General features: G+C 56.0%; 9 protein-coding genes across 9 annotated transcripts; 4 read left to right on the forward strand and 5 right to left on the reverse strand.

The window, feature by feature from the left end:
• Positions 1-601: 601 nt before the first annotated feature.
• Positions 602-1,964, forward strand: CDEST_10658 (Putative HAD hydrolase, subfamily IA, Pyridoxal phosphate phosphatase, HAD superfamily). The gene is made up of 2 exons (XM_062926814.1): positions 602-1,417; positions 1,609-1,964. Exons 1-2 carry the CDS (start codon positions 736-738, stop codon positions 1,743-1,745), a joined length of 819 nt encoding a protein of 272 aa, XP_062782865.1. The 5' UTR covers positions 602-735; the 3' UTR covers positions 1,746-1,964.
• A 1-nt stretch (position 1,965) lies between these two features.
• CDEST_10659 (Putative major facilitator superfamily, MFS transporter superfamily) lies at positions 1,966-4,541 on the reverse strand. Its single transcript, XM_062926815.1, has 2 exons — positions 3,381-4,541; positions 1,966-3,303 (listed from the first exon to the last, which is right to left on the reverse strand). The coding sequence occupies exons 1-2, from the start codon at positions 3,809-3,811 to the stop codon at positions 2,199-2,201; spliced, it is 1,536 nt and encodes a 511-aa protein (XP_062782866.1). The 5' UTR covers positions 3,812-4,541; the 3' UTR covers positions 1,966-2,198.
• Positions 4,542-4,973: 432 nt separating this feature from the next.
• Positions 4,974-5,482, forward strand: CDEST_10660 (Putative translation initiation factor 1A (eIF-1A), RNA-binding domain, S1, IF1 type; the record flags this gene model as incomplete). The annotated part of the gene is made up of 2 exons (XM_062926816.1): positions 4,974-5,278; positions 5,383-5,482. The coding sequence occupies 2 exons, from the start codon at positions 4,974-4,976 to the stop codon at positions 5,480-5,482; spliced, it is 405 nt and encodes a 134-aa protein (XP_062782867.1).
• Positions 5,483-5,528: 46 nt separating this feature from the next.
• Positions 5,529-7,012, reverse strand: CDEST_10661 (Putative glycosyltransferase, ALG3; the record flags this gene model as incomplete). Its single annotated transcript, XM_062926817.1, has 3 exons — positions 5,529-6,422; positions 6,511-6,755; positions 6,862-7,012. The coding sequence occupies 3 exons, from the start codon at positions 7,010-7,012 to the stop codon at positions 5,529-5,531; spliced, it is 1,290 nt and encodes a 429-aa protein (XP_062782868.1).
• Positions 7,013-7,306: 294 nt separating this feature from the next.
• Positions 7,307-8,993, reverse strand: CDEST_10662 (Putative FAD dependent oxidoreductase, D-amino acid oxidase, D-amino-acid oxidase). Its single transcript, XM_062926818.1, has 4 exons — positions 8,708-8,993; positions 8,513-8,650; positions 8,356-8,453; positions 7,307-8,254 (listed from the first exon to the last, which is right to left on the reverse strand). Exons 1-4 carry the CDS (start codon positions 8,731-8,733, stop codon positions 7,386-7,388), a joined length of 1,131 nt encoding a protein of 376 aa, XP_062782869.1. The 5' UTR covers positions 8,734-8,993; the 3' UTR covers positions 7,307-7,385.
• Positions 8,994-9,453: 460 nt separating this feature from the next.
• CDEST_10663 (Putative Thioredoxin domain-containing protein) lies at positions 9,454-10,684 on the reverse strand (the record flags this gene model as incomplete). The annotated part of the gene is made up of 3 exons (XM_062926819.1): positions 9,454-9,913; positions 10,036-10,137; positions 10,260-10,684. 3 exons carry the CDS (start codon positions 10,682-10,684, stop codon positions 9,676-9,678), a joined length of 765 nt encoding a protein of 254 aa, XP_062782870.1. The 3' UTR covers positions 9,454-9,675.
• Positions 10,685-10,788: 104 nt separating this feature from the next.
• Positions 10,789-15,691, reverse strand: CDEST_10664 (Putative patatin-like phospholipase domain, Acyl transferase/acyl hydrolase/lysophospholipase). The gene is made up of 5 exons (XM_062926820.1): positions 15,587-15,691; positions 15,386-15,524; positions 15,065-15,322; positions 14,377-15,014; positions 10,789-14,306 (listed from the first exon to the last, which is right to left on the reverse strand). Exons 1-5 carry the CDS (start codon positions 15,648-15,650, stop codon positions 11,314-11,316), a joined length of 4,092 nt encoding a protein of 1,363 aa, XP_062782871.1. The 5' UTR covers positions 15,651-15,691; the 3' UTR covers positions 10,789-11,313.
• A 1,096-nt stretch (positions 15,692-16,787) lies between these two features.
• CDEST_10665 (Putative heterokaryon incompatibility) lies at positions 16,788-19,132 on the forward strand. Its single transcript, XM_062926821.1, has one exon. It carries the CDS (start codon positions 17,009-17,011, stop codon positions 19,073-19,075), a length of 2,067 nt encoding a protein of 688 aa, XP_062782872.1. The 5' UTR covers positions 16,788-17,008; the 3' UTR covers positions 19,076-19,132.
• A 1,489-nt stretch (positions 19,133-20,621) lies between these two features.
• On the forward strand, positions 20,622-23,591 carry CDEST_10666 (Putative oligopeptide transporter, OPT superfamily; the record flags this gene model as incomplete). The annotated part of the gene is made up of 12 exons (XM_062926822.1): positions 20,622-20,953; positions 21,008-21,213; positions 21,270-21,343; positions 21,395-21,431; positions 21,487-21,611; positions 21,670-21,918; positions 21,975-22,092; positions 22,148-22,248; positions 22,298-22,413; positions 22,557-22,753; positions 22,806-22,915; positions 22,965-23,591. 12 exons carry the CDS (start codon positions 20,622-20,624, stop codon positions 23,589-23,591), a joined length of 2,292 nt encoding a protein of 763 aa, XP_062782873.1.
• Positions 23,592-23,760: the final 169 nt, after the last annotated feature.

The following is a 23,760-nucleotide window of genomic DNA, read 5'->3' on the forward strand; positions in this document are numbered from 1 at the left end:
TAGTTGCAACCCCGCGGCGCTTGACGGGGCTTCGGCGGCTGATTAGATAATAGCCGGCCTGCTGGGGATGGTGTGCCGGTGCCAACGGGAGGGGCCGATGTCGTCACTGGGGGGGCCGTAAGGCCGCTAGAGGCGGGATTTTCCCATCCTTGTTTCCATCTTTGCCCTCCGGAGTTGCTCGATAAGTTGGGAGAGAAAAGGCGCGATTTTCTCTGGTATCTGTTCAAGTAACCAACCTGGCGTGTGTCGGCTGTTATTTGATTCTCTCTGACTCAAGCAAAAGTCCCAGGGACCAACCAATTGGCGGCTGACAAGGACCGGAATGCCTCGATTCGAGAGTTCCGGTCGAGGGATGCACCTTGGCCATCCTCGTCGAGGATTGATGGAATTTTCGTGTACCAATCTGCATGTACACATACATACGTACACGGATTAGGAGAATCATGTAGCCAAGGATCCTTCTTAGTTGCACATCATCTTTCCTTTGGCTGCCAGGGTCCTCCCAACGGCCCCCACTCCCTGCTCCCTCGTCTCACTTTGTTGACCTCGCATCGAGAACATTTTGCTCTGGTTTTACCCCTCCCCCACCTTGGTCCTCCATAAAACCTCACATCTACACACACACATATATTATCACACTGCCAAAAGACCAGACCGGCAAACCCAACTCCTCCCGTCCATCACCCTCCTCATATCCAGAAGCATTGACTTGTTTCTGCGCCACCCTTCGAGTTTATGGCCGTCCTCTCCAACCAGTTCACTTTCAGCATCGGCAAAATGGGCTCCCAAGCCACCAGCGAGACCCCGGCGCTCGCCACGAACCCGGACTTCATCTTCTTCACCGACTTCGACGGCACCATCACGCTCGAGGACTCCAACGACTTCCTCACCGACAACGTCGGCTACGGCTACGAGAACCGCCGCGCCGGCAACGTGCTCGTGCTCGAGGGCAAGAAGCACTTCCGCGACAGCTTCCAGGAGATGATGGACTCGGTCTCGATGCCCTTTGACAAGTGCATCGACTACCTCAAGGCCAACGTCAAGCTCGACCCGGCCTTCAAGGACTTTTACGCCTGGTGCCGCGCCCACAACGTGCCCGTCGTCATCATCAGCGGCGGCATGCGGCCCATCATCCGCGCCCTGCTCGTCCAGTGGCTCGGCGAGGCCGAGGTCGACGGCCACATCCAGATCGTCAGCAACGAGGTCGCCGCGCGCGAGGGCAAGGCCTCCATCAACGAGGAGGGCGGCTGGCGCATCGTCTACCACGACGACAGCATCCACGGCCACGACAAGTCCATCGAGTTGCGCAAGTACTCGTCCCTGCCCACCCGTCCCGTCATGTTCTACGCCGGCGACGGCGTCTCGGACCTGTCGGCCGCTCGCGAGACGGACCTGCTGTTCGCCAAGCGCGATAAAGGTGAGGGGTTTTCTTTTTTCTTTCTCTCCTTGTTTTTGTATTTGATTTTACTCGACCCCGCCCCCGCCCCCGCCATCGCCGGTGTCTTGCCCCTCGCGCCGGTGTCGGCGGCCCCTTTGCGATTGAACCTGCTTTTCTTTTTCAATCGGGACAGAGGAGCACGAAGAACCACCGACTGACAACCCCCGCAGATCTCGTCGCGTACTGCGAAAAGGAGGGCATCTCCTTCGTCACCTTCAACGACTTCTCCGACATCCACGAAACCGTCAAGCAGATCGTCGAGGGCAAGATCAGCGTCAAGGACGCCGCGCGGGGACGCATCCACTAGCCAGCCGATTGATTGACGACTCGCGAGACCGAGACGAAGAACATTCATATAGACAAGACATCTATACATCCAGGGCGGCATTGATACCTATACAGCGAGGCATGAGGAATCGGGGTTTCTTGGGTATTTTCACTATTTTTCTATTTTTATTTTTTGCGTATTCACGATAGATATAGACATAGACTGGGTGTCTACAGGGATATAACACGAACGATTTCGACGACGAGATCGATACCATTCACCGATGCCCTTTGGGGTTTCCACCAATTCATCAAGCCTTTCGTGCGTCCTCTGCGGACGAACGACTCGTTGCGTGTTCCAATTGCTTGCCATACCGCCCCGTTCGTAACCATACTCACAGCAAGACGTAGGGAATGCAACCTGCTTTTGACCACTCAGGTCCACCCGCCAGTCTCCCCATTGTCGCTTTGATTTCTCACTAGGATTCCTCCCTTACTCGGACCTCTTCCTGCCGTGCGGCACACCGTACCACGACACCATCATCACGGCAAACAGCCCGATGGCGATCGGGTGCAGCACCCACGTGCCGGCCGCCTGCGCGAGGATACCCGTCGTGAAGGGCGCGACGGCGCCGCCCGAGCTGCCGAACGCGCTGATGACGCCCATGCCGCTGGACCTCTCGTGGCCCGTCATGCCCCTCATGAAAACGGCGGCGGCGCACGGGTAGATGGGCCCCAGCAGCAGGCCGACGATGGCGACGGACACGGCGGGGCCGACGACGTTGGGCACCCACCACACGAGCAGCTGGAAGACGGTAGCGCCGACGGTGGCGAGCACGACGAACAGCTTCTCGCCGACGCGGTGGGCCGGGTGCGACAGGCACAGCCGGCCGATGGTGATGCCGCCCCAGAAGCCGGCCGTCACGTAGCCGACCGAGTCCGGGTCGCCGCCGCGCACGGCGATGAGGAAGGAGATGACCCAGCCCGAGATGGACACCTCAGCGCCCTGGTAGGCGAAGATGAAGAGCGCGCCCAGCAGCACGACGCGCGCCTTGAGGGCGTGGAACATGCTGAGGAGATGGGTGCCCGAGTCGACGGCGGCGGCGGTGGCAGCGGTGTCCGGCCGGGACGGCGCGGGGAGGTCGGCGTCGTAGCGCCAGAAGGACCAGGTGGCGAAGGCGCCGTTGAAGACGGCCAGGCCCAGGGGGATGACGTAGTATGTACTCCAGCTTGCTCGGGCGGCGGTGACGAGGGCGGTGGCGATGAGGGGCCCGACGGTGCCGCCGACGCCGTAGGCGCCGTGGATGAAGCCGAGGGCGGTGGTGGCCTGGCGCAGGGAGCCGCAGAAGACATTGTTGACGGCGAGGGTCAGGGACATGCCGAAGCCGAGCAGGAAGAAGGAGACGACGACGAGCGGGAAGGGGGCGCGGGCGAGGATGGGCGCGTAGCCGATCGTGATGACGGTCTGGGCCAGCGCGAGGAGGCGGGCGCGGCCGAGGCGCATGCGCAGGGACTCAAGGAAGGCGGCGCCGAAAATGAAGCCCAGGGCGTTGCCGATGAAGATGAGGGAGACGATGGCGTAGCCAATGTCGTAGTGCCTGGTAATCCGAGTCAGCAGTGGCCTACATCTATAGGAAAGTTTGGGGGGGAGGGGGGGTTGAAGGAAGGGGCATACTTCTCAATGTAGGGGATCAGAGCACCCGGGGCGCTGTCGTTCAGACCGTTACCAAAGTTCATGAGGCACGCAGCCGCCAGACGGTAGCGGTTCATGTAAGGGTCCGAGATGCTCTGCAGGACCTCGAAGGCGGCCGGGCTTGGGGGCCGGCTCATCTCGACGTCGGGGGCCGACGTCGGCGACGTAGGGCGAGACGGAGGGGCGCCGGCTTTATTGGCGGTGTTGCCGCCGACATTGTGGCTGTTGTGTTGGCGGTCGTCGGCTGTGTTGCTGAGGCGCGAGAGCTCGATCGAGGACTCGTCGCGGTGGGGCGCGCCCGGGTAGGTCCGAGGGACCGCCTTGGCCGGGGCGGCGGGGAGGAGGGGAGGAGACCCGGCGTCGCGGTCGCGGGATTCGACCTCGACCAGGGTCCGGAGCATCGTGGCGTCCATTGCGGGTGTTGGTGGAAGAACCGGCCGGTCCTAGACGTGAGAGAGGAGGGAGAAAGAGGAGAACAGATAATAAAGAGGGAGGGGAGGGGGGCGGTCAGCGAAGAGATGTGGGATGCGCCGTGGTCGACTTATACGCAGAGAGTCCCTGCCGACAATGTAGGGAGAGAGGTACCTTGGACAAGGCCGGCGGGATTGGCTGGCGGCTTCTAGCGATTAGGTAGTCCGACTAGGATTAGGGGCCAGCGAGGGGATTGCCGATGGATAGACGCAGCCACAGAAAGCTCACGATATCATCGTGGCTGGCGACCTGGCCAGCGTCCCACGGGGCAGGCAATGCCAGAGCATCGTGTGGACGGTCCAGATGACTCACCTGTCGATCCATGAACGGGCGGCGGAATGGGATGCAGGGTTCAAACATGTAACATGTGCGTATTTCTCCACCCCCGTCTATCTAAAATCAATAGGAAGGAAGAAAAGTTTTCAGGATACAGCAGTAGCGGCGAGCGGCTCGTCGGGGAGCCGGTCTTGGTCTAGCCTCCCATGCTGTGATGAGTGGATAAACGGGCAGAGAAACACACACACACATGCACACACACAAGCTCACAAATATTCGGCATGTGAGGCGGTTATCCGTCACGGACAAGTATTGATATTAATAAGCATGGAGCAAAAAGGGCGAGAGTTGAAAGAGTTGGATGCGGGATATGGTTTCCGGTAGTGTTGCCGACATCATTAGACCATGTTAATCAACGCCCTTCCGCTCGGTGCTCCCGCAGATTGGGCAGCTCCGCCGGCAGAAGCCCAGGCAGGCCATCTCGGGAGAGGCTGAGACTATTGCCCGATAAGGAAATATTCTCAGCTGCCTACCCTTGAAATATAATCGCTACGGTCAGAGATGTGCATTGGTGGTTGCTTTCTAGACCGCGTCTATGCCTACTAGTAGCACAGTGCGCTCGCCAGGTATGTACCTATGTACCTTGATAGTCGCAGCACGGCCTGCCCCGCGTCCACCCTCCAGAAAATCCACTGGACAGGGAAAATTACCCCACCATTGTCACTCACCACCACCTGGGAGGAAAAAAAGAAGAAAAAAGATTCCTTGACAATCATCCCCCCTTTGATAGCTAGCAAAAGTCTCGACAGCCTGCTCTGCCTGCCAAACATGGGACGACCGAAACGCACCGCCCTCCAGGCCGCCGAGGACACCCTGACGCCTCCCGACACCCTCGACAAGAACCAGGCCATCGTGCGCGTCATCAAGGCCGAGGGCAACAACCTGTACCTGTGCGAGCTGCCCAACAAGAAGGACCTCGTGCTCGAACTGGCCCAGCGCTTCCGCAACACCATCTGGATCAAGCGCGGCGGATACGTCTTGGCCGAGACATACGACGAGCCCGACGGCCGCCTTATGGGCGAGATCGTCAACGTCGTCCGCGACGAGAAGGCCTGGCGCAAGCGGCCCTACTGGTAACACGACCCCGGAACCCCCCCCTTTCCCTAAAAAGGCCCATGTGCTACCCTTCCCCCAAGTCCCTTTGCTGACGCTTCTTCTTCTCCTTTCTTCTCTACAGGCCCAGCGAGTTTGCAAAGACCAACACGTACGACGATAGCGAGGAGTCCGACTCCAACGTTGGCAAGATGCCGCCTTCCGATTCCGAGGACGACTACTGATGATACGAAATTGCCACTTTGACGACTTGCATGCTTCTCCCGCCTCTCATTTCTTCTTTGACGCGGGCTTCTCGGCCGGAACCCCCTCGTCCGCCGTGCCGAACCACGTCGCCGCCACCGTGACCGCCATGACGCCCACGACGAACTCCGAGCTCATGTCGGTGCTGGGGTACACGTTCCATGCCCACTCCTGCGCCGCCCAGAGAATGTAGACGACGTAGACGGGGAGGCCGCTGCGCCAGAGGAGGTACGGCGTCGACCAGGCTAGATAGGCGTAGAACTGGTAGTGCAGGGACCGGGCGAAGAGGAGCCCCATGACGTTGGCCGACAGGATCGTCGTGAGGACGTAGCGCGGCGTCACACGGCTGGCCACCTGGGCCTCTTCGAGCGCCGAGAAGGGCGACTGGCCCCGCAGCATGGCCGGGACCAGCGACGACAGGGGCCGCTGCGCCGGGTTGAGCCAGCGGGTGACGGCGAACAAGAGCAGGGCGGATAGATGCAGTGCCAGTAGCGCAATAGAAAACGGCTTGCCGAGGAACGTCTCCTCGCCCACGAAGCGCCAATTGACCGTCCACTTGAAGAAGAACTGCCGCGACAGCTCAAACGCGCGGCCGAGGTAGCCCGCGGCGTTGTGGGAGAAGAAGGGCACGCCGATGACGATCTGCACCTGGGCCATGAGCCACGCCGCGCGCAGGGCGCCGCCGAAGCCGCGGCCGAGGAACAGCACGACGCCGACGGCAGGCAGGGCCAGCAGCAGCGACATCTTGATGCCTAGTCCCCAGCTGTACAGCACGGCGCCGGGCGTCCACAGGCGCTTCTGGAAGAAGAAGATGGCGAGCCAGAGGAAGAGTGTCGCAAAGCAATCGTTGAAGCAGCGCAGGACGAAGACGCTGTGTAGGCGCTTCGAGAGGATCAGGAGTGGGAAGATGTACGGCGGGACCTGCGGAAGGATATTTTTTATCAGCTTTAATTGTTCCCTTGCGCAGTTTCTAGTGATACGTTCAAGGAGTGGACTGGCGGCGGCGCACCTTGGCTTGCCAGTAGCACGCCATGACGACCGCAAGGGTCGCGAGGTACAGGACGGCAAAGAGCTGCTGCGCCAGGAAAATGTTCTTGCCCTCGTCGGTGAGGTAGTAGAGACCCGTGTATGTGTAGACGTGGGCGGCAGGGTAGACGAGGGGCCCGGTGCCGCCCTTGATCTTGGTGTAGTCGCGCTCGCCCGAGACGAATTGGGAGACTTGTTCCATGTAGGCGACCCAGTCGATCTCCGTGTCTGCAGGTAGGGTGTGTCAGCGATTGAGCCCATTCTCAGATTCCCTCTAGGCTCCGAGGGGAGAGAGAGAGAGAGAACGAGAAAAGGATGGAAATTGAGGACTCACAAGGGATCTTCCAAATGATCAGCCCGCATAGGATCGCGTCCAGGGCAAGGAGGAGGGGGGGAATGGCCTTGGAGAGCGCATGTCGGCCATTGGCGATGTCCAGCACAAGACGCGTCGCCTGTACGTAGACTGGGGGCGCGTGGTCGGCCATGGTTGTGGCTTCGCAAAGCTTGTGCGTGTCGCGCGGATTGTGAAGCTTCGGTGATGGGCAGGGGGGGCTTCTGAAAGCTGTTGCGAACGAGAAGGTTGCAGGGGGCTCACGATTGCACCGTGCGCAGCTTGTTGATTTGGGGCGGGTTTGTACTGTGATGGAAGAGGCATCTCAATGGTCGAGACATCATCAACATCAAGACTATGACGCCAACAAACACCAGTACAACCATTGTTTTCAACATCTTTGTTTCCAGCTAAACCATCTGCCAACTTTATTTCAAACTCTATAGGCAGAAAAAAGGGTGTGTATTCACAAAGAATAAAATTATGAACAAATATCTATACAAAAAAAATGACTACTACCACTACTACTATAACTTGCTTGCCTTGTCCCACGAGAACATCTCGGGCTCATCCACCAACTTGTCCCCCCTCTCGGCGCGGATCTCGTTGACCAGCTCGACAACCCGCTCGGCGCAGCCGTACGACCCCTGGAACCCCCATCCGGCGTGGCCGTAGTTGTGCACCACCGGCGTGCCGTCGGCGAACGTCGCCCTGTCCGTCTCGATCCGGACGCCGCCCTCGCGGTACGGCCGCAGCCCGACGCCGTGCCGGATGATATCCAGCGCCTCGACGCCCCTGCCGCCCGTCAGCGCCGGGCTCAGCTCGACGCACCGCTTCATGATGCGGTTCGCAATGTTGGGGTCTGGGTTCGGGTCCCAGTTGCCCTTGTCGTACGTCCCGCCCAGGACCGTCCCGCCCCCGGCCGCCCGCGTCATCATGTAGCACACCTCGGTCGCCCCGTCGTCGGTGCCCGAGATGGTCGCCATCGGCTCGACCTCGTTCCTCACCACCACGACCTGGCCCCGCGCCGCCTGCACCGCCTTGTCCTCGACGCCGCCCAGCTTGCACGCCAGCAGGCCCGAGCAGTTGACGACGACGTCGGCCGGACGGCCCGAGTGGTGCAGCGCCTTGAGCTGGTGGATGTGCGCGATGACGCCGCGCTTGAAGACGACGCCGTTCTTGCGGCACTGGCCCACGAGCCACGGCAGGTAGAGCGCCGTGTTGATGCACACCGACGTGAACTCGGAGCCCGAGTGCGCGTTGGCGGGAAGCTCGTCCGCGCGAAGGTCGCGGAAGTCCGGGAGCAGGCTGCGGTACCACGGGTCCACGGCGTACAGGGCGTCGTAGGGGTTACCACCGGCCTCGATATCCTTCTTACGTCTGAAGACCTGGCTCTCTGGGTAAGGAGGGACGGGCGTGAGCCTTTCGATTGTTTTCAACTTGAGAATAGGGTGAAAGCCGCAGCAAAGACAGTTGGGGGCGGGCGGAACGACGTACTCTGGAAGTGAATACCCGCTTCCGGGACCTCGGCGGCCAGGCGGCTGAGTTCAGGCCATGTCCTCCGCTCCCATCTGCTATCGGACTCGGGCGCCATGCTAACAAGGTTGATCAGCCGCGGTGTTCTTTTTTCATCGCAAGGCATGAGGACTCTTACGGCAGGACGTTGGCACCGGCCCATGGCGACGTGTACTCAATGTCGTAGTCGCCGGGCATATGCTTCGAGATCACAGTCACGGAATTGGCTTTGCTCTTGGACAGGAGCAGGGCCGCCGTGAGGCCCGACACGCCAGCACTAAAAACGGTCAGTGAGTGGGTTGGTGAGAGGCCATCTCGTTTATGAGCTGCTCACCCGAGCACAACAATGTTGTTCGTCATGTTGACTCGAGTTGTCGTCGACTGATGAGGTATTAGACTGGGTTGCGGTGGTTGAGTTCAAGTAAACTCGGCGGGTGAAGGTTTAAATAAGAAGGATGTTTATGTGAACCGAACAAGCTTGTCCAGAAGTGTTGATAAGAGCCAACCCCAGACCATGAGAATCGACAGATATCAAACCGAGGTCTTTAATTGTTCTTATCACCCGTGCTTGAAGAATCGTGCCACATTTATCAATTTGTTCATGCGGCGGCGGTAGGCTGTCAATTCAGGGCGTCCCTTCGTCCCCTCTTCCCGCGGGCAACTCGTCCCCGCCGCGCCGAGCCGAAAACCGGCACGGAGCCACCAGGGTCTTGAGTCACCCAGGCAATCAATCTAGGGTTGTTCTAGAGCGGAATTCAGCCCGCCTGAACCGTTGGATGCCGATTTTCTCGGCCGTCGTTGATTGGAACACACCGACATTGACAAGGCTCCGGCTCCTAAAACGCTGACATCTTGGGGCGTTGGATCCGAATTGGATGCGATGCCAGATGATCTCACCGATCTGCGCAAGGTGAGATTTGCGGCACATGGCATTCCTCCGAGTTCCAGTCAGATTTCCTAGGGAAAACGTAAAGCGATCCAACCTATCAGAAGCTCGTTGGATTTGCACCTTTGGTTTAAATCGGGCGCGTTTCCAACAAATGGCAATAGAAATCATCCGACCATTCCGCCTATCTCTTTGCGTGACAGTGCGTAGGGATTGACTTGAAAATGACCACCACCCCATTACCGAAATCATGAACAATCAAACTTAACAACAGGTCGTAAGATCTTTCAACAATGTATTGTGGTATCTAGCGCCGGCAAAGGCTCCGAGGAGCGTGTATTGATATCGCCTCGGTTCCTTGTTTTTTCAACCCATTCACTCAGCACATCCCTCTTCGTTGCATGCCGTAGTGTGGCTTATTCCTGAGGCTTCTCTCCGTTGGCTTTCGCAGCCTTGTCGTCCTCGACCAACTTCGTAATGGCCTGCTTGAGGCCAGCAGGGTTGGCTCCGACAACCTCTTGAACCTTCTTGCCCTTCCAAAAGAGAAGGAAGGTAGGCATGGCACGGATTCCGAGCTCTTGGCTCACGTCGGGGACCTCGTCGACGTCAATCTTGACGAAGTGGACACCGCTGTTGGCCTCCTCGTTGGAAAGGCTGTGTTTCGCGGCGTGTTAGTTAATGAATTTGCCAGTGATTCGAGACGCGCCTGCAGGACGTGTGACGGCGAGAAGGGGGGGGGGGGGAGGGGGGGGGGGGGGAGGCAGCCATCGACTTACTTGACAAGGAGGGGGGCGATGGCCTTGCAGGGACCGCACCAGGTGGCGAAGGCGTCGACGAGGACCATGTCCTTCTCGAGGGCAGCGTCGAACTCGGCCTTGCTGTTGTTGTTGGAGTCGAATCAGCATCAAACCAGCCAAGGGCGGGGCACAACGACCGCATCATCAAGTGTACGCGGGGCGCGCTGGGTGGTTTGTGAAGGTATTTTGGAAGTGCAACTTACCTCGTAACGTTGTGGACAACCATGTTGGGCGAAGAGGCGTGGAAGTTTCTGTAGGTAGATGGGATTGAAGATCTCGCGATGCGTTGGAAAGGGCGGAAGATTCGTGTGGACATTTGGATCAAGAAGAAGGCAGTCCGACGCCGAGATGGGGCGGGACGGCGATAGGCTTTATAAAAGGAGGGTGGGATGTATGTGGTAACGAGCGGGCAACAAAGGTACCTCTTTTGCGCTGTACAAATGCAGTGTTTGGGAGGTATTTTTTCGCGCGGGAAGCGGGAGGCGTGGGTGGGAGCTGCGAGTCTGTTCTTCTGTATCCGTAGCAGTAGCAGCAGCAGCAGCAGAATCTGGCGCGGACGGGGCGCATCATCGAGGGACGAAGCCACTTGATTTGTCAGACCCCTCGATGACGCCACCGGGGCCTGCATGTCCTATTGCATAATCGCGTATAACCCACCCACCCATTTGTGCATTTGTCAAGGACACACACAGACACTGCAATGTCATTCTGACAAAAGCCGTCAAGGTTCCCTTGGATTCCACATTCGGCTTCCGTACATACAAGCTCGCAATCCCGACGAGAGTCGCCTCCGATACCCGGGCCCCGGCCATCTGGTAAAGCCAAACACAGCTGCTTACTGTACAAGTGTCGCACATGCCTGCCAGTCTGTTCTTGAAGTCCATCAAGCAACCCCGGTTGCTCTCCCTTTTCATCCAATCCAACATAGACTTCCAAGCCAGCCAGCCCTACGGATCTGTCAGACATCAACGTGCAGATAGGTAGGTGGTAGGTACCTGTATAATTCCCGATCCGGGACGTGCTTGCTCGGCGTTACCCGCCGTTACACCGCCGACACCCGCCACCGCGGGCGGGTCACTGGCTGGAGTTTGATTCCTCATCAACTTAACACTTGCCAATCTGACGTCGGCACTGCTGTCTGTGTTCGTGTTCGGAAGGTGCATTGATACCCATTTTCTATCCCGCATGGGTTCGCTCCGACGCCGATTACTGTGTATCCCAAATTCCCAAAGTCAACGCGACTCTTCCATTCCTACATCACGGGCGCTCCACTTCACTGCCATACATGTCAAACAACTCCACCATGTCCCCATGTCCAAGTTCTCGCGCGAAAGATCGGGGTGTGCCTCGCAGCCTCTCGCAACCAAGTCCCTTGGCGAACTGTGCGTACAAATCGTCCAACTCTGAGTCGGCATCCGACACTGGCCCCGATCGGGACACTAGCTGGCAGTACCGATCCGACTTGGCCCCTGCCCGAAGGAGCAACTCGACCACATCCGAGCATCCAGATGCTATGGCAGCCATGAGAGGAGTCATGCCACAGTCATCCTGTCTGTTGACGTCGGCTCCACGAGCTATCAACTGCCGGACGATCGAGCTCCGACCCCAGAAGCATGCCAGAGGGAAAAAGTCTTTGGCTGTGAAAGTCGGGTCGTCTTGAAGTTCATCCGTGGCTTCTACCAACCAGAGACCGAAATTTTCGTCCATGGCGATAACCAATGCTGTCGCCTCGACAAACCTACGGCGAGCCACGCGAACGCCCTTGGCTGAAAACAGTCCGAGGAGCTCCGTGCTCTCTTCGAAGCTGAGCCCAAACTTGGGGACGAACTTGAACCCTTCGTGAAGAGCTCCTCGACACTCGATAGCCCTCGATACAGTTTGGAGACATTGAAGCTTCAAATCGGGCGCCATGTACATGTCGTAGAACGACATCAGTGCTTCTCCAAGCACCTCGTCCGGGTAAATGTGGCCGTCAGTTAGTGCTTTTGCAGTGTTTGCGTGTCCAAAAGAGCAGCTGAGCATGAGGCCCTCGTTATCATTCACTGTTGCACCCATGGCAAGCAGCTCACGGACGCTGTTGTGGTCGTAACGCTCAACCGCAGGCACCAATCCCACAGACAGGTCGAGATCGTCAGCGGCGCCTCGGGGAAGATGCTTTAGAATCCTGGTTCGGCAACGTGGATAGCCGTTCTCTGTCGCCAGAGCCAATCCTTTCTGGAGGTATGCTGTTATATCGTCAACGTCCCGTGGTGCGCGGTCTATGATAAGGGCCAAAGATTCATCGTGGCCCTGTTTTGCTGTGCTCACAATGTCCTCGCCGCGGAGGAGGAGCCCCTTGTCCAAAAGGAGTTCAAGAATGGGGCGTGAATGGAGGGCATACTCGGCAAGAGGCCGGTCTTTCGTTGGTGACCCGTGCTTGGGCGTGTTGACTTGTACCTCTGTAGTGAGAATCAGCTGGACGGCTTCGATCATGCCCAAGCTTGCCGCGAGCCCCAACGACCTGTGGAGATCGAGCGTCGAATGATCAAAATTCTCCAGTATCCATTCAAGCTGTTCCACGTGTCCTCTCCGACACGTTTCCGACAGCAAATCTTGGTGGTTTGCAATGCTCTGGCCTGCTTCGCATGTTCCCGACTCCAAGAGGCCCCGCGTGACAGCGTGGTCGCCTCTCATTGTAGAATAGTGTGCATGGCAACCGATGTAGCCTGTGGGATACTTGGCTTTCTTCTCTATGAAGAACCTTTTCTCGACGTAAAAAAACCACCAACCGTCGAAGTATGGCCTGGAGGAATCGCATATCAACTCAACACTTTGGTATATGCTGGACTTGGACTCGAACACATTGTGGCCCGGAAGATGCGACATCCAACTGATCGAAGCATATTCATAGAAACTCCTTCCCCAAGGCGGAAGCTTGGCGAGGAAATCTTTGTTCGACGCGAGTCTTTCTACTTCATCCGTCGGCAACGTAAGTCTTATCGGCAGATCTTCCAACGAGAGGTAGCTGATGCAGGTTTTTGCGAGGCCGTGCTCTGCCAGGTCCAGGTCAATCCTAGAGGTGACATCCTTTCCAGACTCGTCTACTTGGGAGCGGAGGAGGAAGTCTCGCGCAGTTTGGTGCACTAGAAACACGGTGGAGTCGATGATGCGCAGGAAGAAGCCTCCGAGCTCCTTGACGGTGTATTCTGCGTCGGGCTCCAATTCGTGTTTGAGAGCTGCCGTAGACGTCGTGTTGTCTGCAAGACTGAGGGCAATGTTGAGCTCCGCCAGCTTGAGTGGACGCTTGGCAGCCAGAACAATACCCAACAGCCGGTGCGACGCGGCGCGGTCGACGAAGCTTGTCCAGGCACCCCCGTAGAGCTGGTCGAGATCGCTCGGTAGCGACTCCAGAGACTTTTCGATGGAGCTGAGCTTCCGTGATTGGAGTCGTTCAATGGAGTCAAACACCAGAGAAACCCATAGGAACGTACGATCGGCCCCGTCCGACAGAACCTTTGCGACCACGGAGCTTGCCTCCGCGGAGAGAACTGATGATTCCTTGAGCTCTCTGACGCGGTGTTCGACGACCTTTTCGACATCCTGGGAGAGCGCCGACGACTCGTTCTCCCCGCGGAGCCGGATGGCGAGCAAGTTTCGAAAGCGGGTTTCAATACTCGGCCACGGTCGACTCGTGACGAGGAATTTCAGTTTGGCACCCGTGCCTTGCGGGCACTGCGATGGGAACGTTGTTACAAGCTGGTCGATGAATCGGCTTCGAGACCCGTCTGCGCACTCGTCCAAGGCGTCGACGACGCAGACGATCGTGCGCTTGCCAATCCGACCAGCGGCTTCAAGGAGAACATTCCAGAGCGCTGCGATGTCACCAGTGAAGGATGACGTGTCTTTGCAAGAGTAGTCTTCCATCGCCGTCTGTGTCAATTCCGGGACGACAACAAACAGTTGGTGAAGCAGAGCGCAGAGGGCCTGATGCGCGTCCCGACGGCTGTCGATACCCGCCTTGAAGAAGAACGAGCAGACGATGGAATCGTTCGCTTTTTGGCTCAGAGCGTCGACGAGGAAGCTCGATAGCACTGATTTGCCGCAGCCGGGGTTGGCTGTCACCCAGAGCAGAGGGGATGACGCGCCCTGCAGCCAGTCGACGAACTTGGGATGCCGGAGGAACCATTGGCAGGTGCCGGGGACAGGCTTTTCGATCCCTAGTCTCTGGCTCTCGTAGTCTCTGCTCGTCGCGTGGAGGGTCCGCAGGCAGTCTACATCAATCAGAGTCAGCTATGTGGCCGCTGAGACCGTGACTACGGAGAGGCCCGGGGGCTCACTCACCTTTCTCAGCATCCGAGAGATCTCCCACTCGGAGTGACGCGGCTTTCTTTGGTCTGGGGCTCACATAGGTTTTCGTCTCGATTTCCACCACCTTGGCCGCGCACGTCATCACATACTTCTCCGTCGATGCCTCTCGCAGATGGCGTTCCGTGTTCGTTCGAACCATCCCCATCAGCTTGTAGTTGCCCAGGTCCACGCCGCCAAGTCCGGGGACGCTATAGCGGAAGAGATGGCTGTCTTCCAACATGTCTTTGTGTGTTCCCTTGAACCGACTCCACGTCTCTTCCGTTTCGGTGACAAGCTTGGTGAGGGTCCTCGCCAGGTGGATCAGATTCCCTCTGAGAGGCACCGACGGCTTGGTTCCCGTTCCGATGCTGATAAGGAAAGCTTCCCTATCCGGCCACAGATCCCGGGCCTCGCGATGGGCTTGAAAGATCGGGTTGTTGCTCTTCAAAGCCCCGTCGAGGTACCCGGCATTGCCGCGGCGGTATTCCTTGAAGTAGGTCGTGGCAGCCGACGTGGCGCGAAGGGCCTCCCATAACTGGAATTGCTTCGAGTGCTTGTCGACTTCTTGCTTGTTCTCGTACGAGCGTAGCAGCAACAACTGATGGTCTTCCGTTTGCACCGTAGTGACAAACCTGCCAGCGGTTAGCCCAGCCTACACAAGTCTCGGCCGGAACACTCTTACACTTTACAGGTGGCGCCTCCGTTGAGGTCTAGCAGAGGCGCTTGCTCGCTCCCCGTCCGGGCCTTGATGATGGCCTTGACAACATCCTCCAGCTTGGATGAGTCGTACCGCTCGCTGGCGGAGAAGAAGTCGAGACCGCGATTGAAGCCGTCGTATTTCCATCGCTTCGGTTTGAAAATCTTCTTGGCAAGGCTGATGTATGCTTCTTCACATTCTTCAATCGTCATTCGTAGGCATCCCAGCATGATGGCAATGATCCTTTGATATGTCCCTGGTCAGAGAGAGGCGACTTCGTTGGTGTGGAATCGGGATGATACATACCCGCCAGTGCTTGTTCCCCCAATGAGGTCGAAAACCTGCCACGGCTGAAGGTGATCTTTGGTTTGTCGGTCTCGGTTCACATGGCGCATCAACTCTTTGAGAATCAGGATTGAGGAAAGTCCTCGGATGCCTCCGCCATCTGTCAGTCATCAATTAGCGATTGGTTTCACGATTGTAACGGCCCAAGTCGAAGAGACTTGCCGAGAGAGAGAATCCGGACAGGTCTCATGTGGCCTGGACCCACGGTCGGTCTCTCTAAAATCATTATTGGACGATGGAATTGTTGACTACATCAAAAATCTCAAGATAGAAAGGAGGACGAGAACGTCGAATTGTGGAACATGGGGGGGCACTGAGCTCATACATAGCTTTCAACACAGAGACGGTCCCCAAATGCGTTCCATGAAGCGAGGAGGGGTCTATCCAATCATTACAATACTGTGCGGCCGAGCCACGCAGACGCCATGGTTGTGGCGAGGCGCATCGTGCCGTTGCACTAGGCGCGGGCCGTTGGGCGAATTGTAAGGCACACGGCGGAGGCCTGCATCTTGTTGCTTTATCGTTGGAGTGGGGCTCGAGAATCGCTTGCTCGATTGCAAGTCTCGAGATACACCGTTGCACTGCAGGGGTTCTCGGCGGGCGAAGCAGGTGGCTAAGCGCTGGGCATCACCGGCGCCTAACGTTGGTTGTTTGCCCCGCCGCTGTCGAGCATGTCGAGCGCTGAGCCTATCAGAGCTTGCATGCGTAAAGTATGAGGGGGGGGGGAACGATGTCGATACCGGTAGCGAGCGTTGGTGACTTACTCCCGTGAAGAGGTCCGACAACAGCCAACGTAAAAGGGTTTCAAAAGCGGCCATGAATCCGGTTCACCGGACCGGACCGGACTGGCGGCACTGTTTACCCCACTCTTCCGTGATATCCGGGACCGTTGGTGCACGGATGCTCCGAGATGTCTCCGTCTTCATCCGCCAGGTTACGATTCATGAGCTGACAGGTACCACACGGGTTTATCACTGATCAATGACCTAAAATCATGCTCTGTTTGTCGTCTCCTGAACCAAAGAAGTCTTTGGTACTTGCTTCTGGACAGTCATGCTGTCTGGCTGCCCCTTCGGACACCGACGTGCTGTGGGAGACATACCGTTCCGTTCCTGGGAACATCTACAGAACCGAGGTTGTCTGCTTTGATCGTTGGATGCCAGGATTGGCTCAAGAGTCCTTTACACTGCGAGTCACGAGAGGAGTCGACGCTGCATGCAAGGGTCCTTCATTGGCTAGCAAACTGTTGGTTCTCCGCAGATTAATTGGAAAAACTAGCCAGGTCGATGGTAGACTAGCACTGCGTCCCACGTGTGAGCCAATAATGCCGGTCGAAACCCCTCATTTCTGGTATCGTGGCTATGCCGGGCTTACTGCTCGTGACAGGCAACAGCGAAAGCTGAACAACCCGATCAGGGGAGCGAATCAATGGGTCTTATCTAATCGCAATGGCAGGCCAGGCGCGCCAAGACTAAATACCAGAGAGGCCACACACCGAGCTGAGATTCAGTCTGGTGATGTCTCCCACCTGGAGGTTTGGTCGCAGAAGTTACAAGGAACGGTTACCATGAACGGTTGTCCATCATGATGGCGTCTCAACCACTCACGCAAGCCGCCGATTTTCCCTACTCTCCACTCGACGAGAACCGTAACGAGATTCGGGTTCTCAGCTTGCAGACAATCGAGCGGCCGCCGCTGGCAAATCTTCGCGACGAGCCACCAGAATGGCATGGGCTTGTCCACTGCACCATTCAACATGTGTCACTCGATGCGCACCTTCCAGACTACCGGCAATGGGAGTCCAAGGCGCAGCCACTGTCCCGGCGCAACAGCGACGAGCGTTGGCGGCTCTTCTCCAACGAACGATACCGCTCTTTGAGCCCGGCGAGAGTGAGCTCGCCTTTTGAGCGGCCACGTACGCACCCTCGGTATCACCGCTTCGCGTGGGGTGACTACGGCGCGCTGAGCTACACTTGGGGAGACCAGACGGTCAGGGTGCCGATCATCATGAACGGCCAAGTTGTGCTCGTCGGCCAGAGTCTGGAAGCGGCGCTTCGAGCCTTGTCTTCCGACCCGGACTATATCGATGGTCTCAAAATCTGGGCCGATGCGATCTGCATCAATCAAAAGGACATGAAGGAGCGGAGCCGTCAAGTCAAGCGGATGCGCATGGTTTACGGCAAGGCGCTCATAGTTTCCATATGGCTGGGCTCGGTTCCGGACGCCGCCATACCCGACATGGCCCAGCTTCATGATATGGTTCTCAAGTCAACAGACAAAGAGGCTGCGTCCGAAGTGTTAGAAGCGACGTTGACCGATCCGGATAAGAAACAGGCCATCAAGCGCGCCGTCGATGTGGTCGTCAAGAAATCGTACTGGTCCCGGGTTTGGGTGATCCAGGAGAAGTGCCTGGGGCCGTTCAACCCTTCCATCCTGTTCGGGACGTTCCGCATGGGACTTATACCGCTTCACAATTTTCTGCAGGCAGCATCGAACATCAATGGCGCCGTCAGAGCTCGCGAGAAGGCCTGGCGTGTTTTGAAGTTGGTCGAGTTGGTCACCGCCAATCAAGAGCGTGTTCGCCGCGGGTACGCACAAACGGATTCGGAGCGTAGAAAGGACCAAGACGAGCTTGGCTTACTCTTAACGATTGGCAGGATGGCCGGCTCCCTTGATCTGAGAGACCGCCTCTATGGGTTGATGGGTATGATACCCGAATATGTCGCACAACATATCGAACCCGACTACGCGAAAGAGGTTGAAGACGTGTTCTGCGACTTTGCCAAGGCTCTCATTACTGGTTTCAAATCTTTCGATGTTGTCCTCACTGGCACAAAGGAATCGACGCTCAAGCTTCCGACATGGGTGCCGGACCTGACTTCACCTTGGGATCCTTATCTCTGGGGTTCAGATTGTGACGCTAGTTGGGGTCAGAAGGCCGAGTTCAGACTAGAGACGGGTGAAAAAACTCTGGTCACCAACGGCTACCTTGTCGACGTTGTCGATGGAACAGCGCCTTTCCTGGGGTGGGAACACGGAGAGCTTGAGATCTGGCAAGACGCCGTTCAGCCGACCTGCACGACAATGCCAGACAGTCCGAAGGAAGCGATCCTACGGAGTCTACACCGAGCTGCCATCTACGACTGCTCTACGGGGAGCACCGTTCTCGACATACCCTGGCTCGAAAGCCTCAAACCCGACGATCCGGATGTTATGGCTCTAGAAAAGCGCGGCTGGGGCAAAGTCCTCAAACACGCCAACCTCAACGACCTCACGCAGTTCCGGAAGCAGGTCAACGCGCACTTCCGACCCTGGGGCCGGGATCTGAAGTCGTTTTTCCCCAGCGTCAAAGAAGCTGGCGAATGCAGAGACCCGAGAGCGTTTTTGGAGTCTCTCGACAGGCACGTCGGCATCGTGTACCCTGTGTTCACGACCGCTGGGGGGCTTTTCGGAACAGCGATACTTCAAACGCTGCGGAAGGGAGATTCCATTTTCGTGATACCCGGGTGTTCGGCGCCGATCATCATGCGGAAGAAGGAGAGCCAGTGGCAAGTCGTCACACAATGCTTTGTTGATGGCCTTATGCGTGGAGAAACGAAGAGTAGAGTGGATGACGGGACTTGCAAGCTTGATGAGCTTCGGATTGTGTAAGATGTTATTTGCTGTTGATAAATTTCCAGTGATAATCTTTAATGTGAGCAAAGCATCTATCAATCGAGACTTGAAATTGATGGCCTCGACGGGTGATCCTTTTTTGCTGTTTTTAAAAAAGAATCAGTAAAGCTGATGTTGCTTGATTTGGTGCACGGTGATTCCGCTTTCTGGTTTTTCGACATTTTCATCCGCATATGATTATATGTATTCGGGCGACCTTCCATTACAACGAACAAGAGGATCGCTCAATTAAATAAGAACACTACCTTCACAAGCTTAAGCATGTTAAAGTAAATGTGTGACTGACTTATGTCTTTCTCTACCAACAAGATTGATACAATATCACTTTTGTTGTTCTCTGAGTTGCGTCATGAGCCCCTCTAACCAGTGCTTGGTTCGCTTGGTTCATCGTACTTCATTTCAGAAGCATGGCAGCAGGAACAATCCCTGGCTGGCAGTTTTTCGCACGGGGTTGGGTCTCTGTCGAGGACTCCAACCTCCTGGTAAGTTACATGCCCATTGTATCCGACATCGGAGAACACAGGCGACCGCACGTCTTGTCGAGTGGTTGACTGGCCTGCTTCCCAGGATGTTTTGACCTGCGAAGTTCTATCCGCATCGATCGCGAGGAAGCAGGAAGCTAAGGCGGTGATCTGCCCATTTCCAAGACGTTAGTTTGCTTGGCTAGCCGGTGAGGTCGCACTTGCTCATCGGACTGGCTTTCTCCTGAAGTCGGGGTTTGGCCGATATCTTCAAACAAGACTTTCGAAGATCAAATGTGAGATTTTTGATTGGGCCAGAGCTGACTAAAAACCTCATCAAGCCCAACGTTGAGCGCGGGGACCCCTCTGTTCAGGGCGGAGGAATTCCTGCAAGCGGATTGTGTTTCCGACCATGTTATGAGTGAGATGCATCTGTATGCATGCCCTGCAGCTGTTGTCATCCGTGGTTGGAAGAGATATCGTCGGGACTCTCCCGCTACTACTGGTTCACGACATACTCCACCAACATTGCGTCTTGATAACGCCATTAGATTATGCAGGCATTGCATACAGCGTCAACATCCCTCAATTGTCCAGATTATCCCCGAGGCCACTCGGAAGACTCGCCAGTGCTATTTAACCGACACTATACTATCTTCATCGAAAGTGCTCAACATGCGGCAGGGTTCTGCGAAGGGCTACCGGGACTAGCAGCATCTCCAACAGCGTCACCGGTTAACCACATCCTCACCCTGAAATGCTTGCATGTCAATCTTTCAAAGAAGACCGACGTGCAGCCTTCAAACTGTTGACCAATAACCTTCTTGTCACCTCCCCTGCGAGACGATGATCAGCTATCCCCAACTTGAGAGGATTCTGCATTCTCAGGGTGGCAACGCAGCTCCCTTCTTTAGCACATCAAGAAGATCCGCAATGGCATGCTGCTTCCTTTGTGGGATATTTCCGTGGCGAGTCGTTGCTGTACATATATTCTCCCTGTCTGTCGTTATGTGAAATATATGCGGTGCCTCCACTCTGCTACCAGTCCGCATAATCCAACCATGTCCGATCTACGTGACGAAAAGGCGGCGTTGAGCGACCCAAAGACATCGTCGGCGGCCAAAGTGGCCGTTGACCCGGTCTTTGAAACATCAGAGAAGCTCTTTGTGGGCGGCCTTGACTCAGACAGCCCAGACGGGACCAAGAGGAACTCGGTCGACGACTCGGAGCCAGAATATGACTTCAAATCCGCAGAGTTCGCCAACATCCCGGAACTTGTTCGAACTGTTGTCGGATTCGAGGATGACCCCTCGTTGCCCGTGATAACCTTTCGATCGCTTCTTTTGTCGACAGTCTTTTGCATCATCGGGAGCACCGTCTCTCAGCTGTCCTAGTAAGATACCAGCTCTCGTGCCGTCTCTAGCGTCAAGTGCTGACGAAAGACCAGCTTCCGAACAACCACGGCCCCGTTCCCCGTCTTTTTCGTCATCTTGGCTTCGGCGCCTCTCGGCCGCTTGCTCGCAAGGGTTCTGCCAGACTACACGGTGCCTCTGGGCAGGTTTTCGTTCTCGCTTAACCCGGGGCCGTTTTCGATCAAGGAGCATGCTATCATCGGCATCGCTGCCAATGCTGGCAGTCAAGGCCAATGGGCAAGTGAGTTGTTGAAACAACCTCGTCTCGTGTTCAGATCAAAAACTGATACCGGCCAGCTTTCCTGCCGACTAACGCGGCGCTCTACTACGGCATCACTATGAACCCAGCAGTTGCGCTCTTCTTTGGATGGGTAAGCTCAGTTGTTTCTAGAGTTTTTACATAAAGCTGACTCTGGCATTAGGGCGCTTCGCTTCTCGGCTTCTCGTTTGCAGCAATGGGTAAATCTACATTTATCAGTTCTGCCCTCTCTTTCGTTTCACTAATCGAATCAAGTCCGCAAGATTCTGATTGACGATCCCGAGTTTATCTTCCCCCTTTCACTGCAACAAGTTACTCTGTACAGAAGTATGCAGGGAAAGACCGAGCTCCATAAGAGCGTGTCCAAGAAACAGATGAAGGTAGGCAAGCCATGCCATGGTCGGCGTCACACCTGCACCAACTAACGATCAATCTCAGGTGTTTTGGTGGATTTTGCTGGCTACATTCATTTGGCAGTTCTTGCCGGAATACCTCTTCCCTTTCGTTGCCGCACTTGCACCTCTCTGCTGGTTTGCGAGTAAAAACCACACCGTCAACTTCTTAGGCGCCGGTAGGGGAGGAATTGGGCTTCTCAACATCACGCTCAACTGGTCAAACATCACATCTACCGTCATCACCTACCCTTACAGTGTTCAGGTCACCGTATTTGTGGGATTCGTCATTACCGTAAGTCCCGTGTCAAATTCTGATTGGAGCTCAGCACCCTGCTGACATTTACGAAGACGTGGATCTTGATCCCAGTAGCGTACTTTGGTGATCTCTGGGGGTCTCCAACATACAACATCATGTCAAACGGCGTGTTCCAAAAGAATGGATCCGCTTATCCCTTTGAGTCTCTCAGTAGGTCTTTGCTGGATTGCAACAGACTGCGAACATGATGTTGACCAGACTAAAGTTTACACGGACTCGAGTGGTGTCCAGCATGTGAACGAAACGGCATATCATGAGGTTGGCCTTGCCTACTCTGGTGCACAGTACACTTGGGAAATCTTCATGGTACGTCCTTAACTTCTAAAAGTCTTGGGATTCTACTAATATTCTCTAGTGGTACGCGTCGTACATCTCATCTTTTGTTTGGTGCGGTCTATTCTTAGGTCCAAAGGTTGCAAAGATCTGGAAGGCAAGGAAGGCCGAAGGCGAGTACCATCAAGATCGTTTAAGGTAAGGTTTAATATGATCAAACAAACAAAGCTCTTGGCTGATTTGAGAAGCCGTATCATCCAACAATATCCTGGTCTCACTCTTTGGTTTGTTTCATCCACTCTTGAAGTCAAGCAGGAGCAACCCAGTTGACCGTTTCGCAGGGAATGGGGCATTCTGACTGCGGTACCCATCGGGATCTTGTTGGTCATCGTGGCTACAAAGTCTGTTTGGATGCCCACTTGGACCTACTTCGTTGCTCTCGGTTTCGGTGGTGCCGCCATGCTTCCAATGAGTTTAGTCTACGCCATGTCGGGCTACTCGATCAAAGTCGGTTTCTTCAACGAGCTCATCTATGGATGTGAGTGGCTACCGCAGAGCCCACCAGGACGGTCGGAAACTAATGGACGCAGACATGATTGATGCACCGGGATCATCTCGACATCCTCTCGGCCAACTTGCGTACCGCATCATCTCCGGCAACGTTTGGTACGATGCTCGCACAGTTCTGGAGGACCAAAAAGTAAGAAGTGCAATAGAGTAAACTCCCATCTCATACTGACGAGCCATAGATTGGGCACTATCTTCATCTGCCTCCCAGACAAGTCATCGGCATCCAGATCATTGCCAACATGATTGCGCTCCCCATCAACTATGGTGTCATGCGCTGGGTCATCGCTTCAAAGTTCGACTATGTAAGCGGGCGGGTACCAGACCCTCAGGGACAATGGACAGGTCAAGAGTTCAAGAGCTACAACACCGCCGGCATCCAGTACGCTCTTGTCGGCCCGAAGAAGCTATTCGCATCATCATTCTTCAAGCCTGTACTGTATGGCTTCCCTGCCGGTGCGATAGCGCCCATTATCATTTGGCTGTTGCATAAGAAATTCCCCAAGGCCCGATTCGACCTCTGGAACTCGACAATCTTCTTCGCCAGCGCCGCCACCTTTCACGGAAACCTTAGCACCGGGCCCTTTACCACGTTCCTCGTCGGAACGTTCTTCAACTTCTACTTGTACCGATACAGACGGGCATTTTGGAATAAGTGGGCTTACATTAGCGGTGCGGCGTTGGACACCGGGTTCAACGCCAACTTGTTGTTCATCTTCATCTTCCTTGGCACGACGGGTGCCGTCATGGTGAAATGGTGGGGAAATAATGCGGACAACATCGAGAGATGCTTTGCCTTGAAGAAGTAGTGTTATGGAATGTTTCCGTTGGCAGTATCGCCAAAACTTGACGGTCACACGGCTCACCGCTCAACATTGGCACTTCCAGTTACAGCCCACCCATAGAGAGCTCGTAAGCAATGGCACTTAGAACTTGCCAACAAACAGAAATACTTTCTCCGTGATACATTCTTAACCT

The sequence above is a fragment of the Colletotrichum destructivum genome, chromosome 7 (genome assembly GCF_034447905.1).
Source record: "Colletotrichum destructivum chromosome 7, complete sequence".
NCBI lineage: Eukaryota > Fungi > Ascomycota > Sordariomycetes > Glomerellales > Glomerellaceae > Colletotrichum > Colletotrichum destructivum.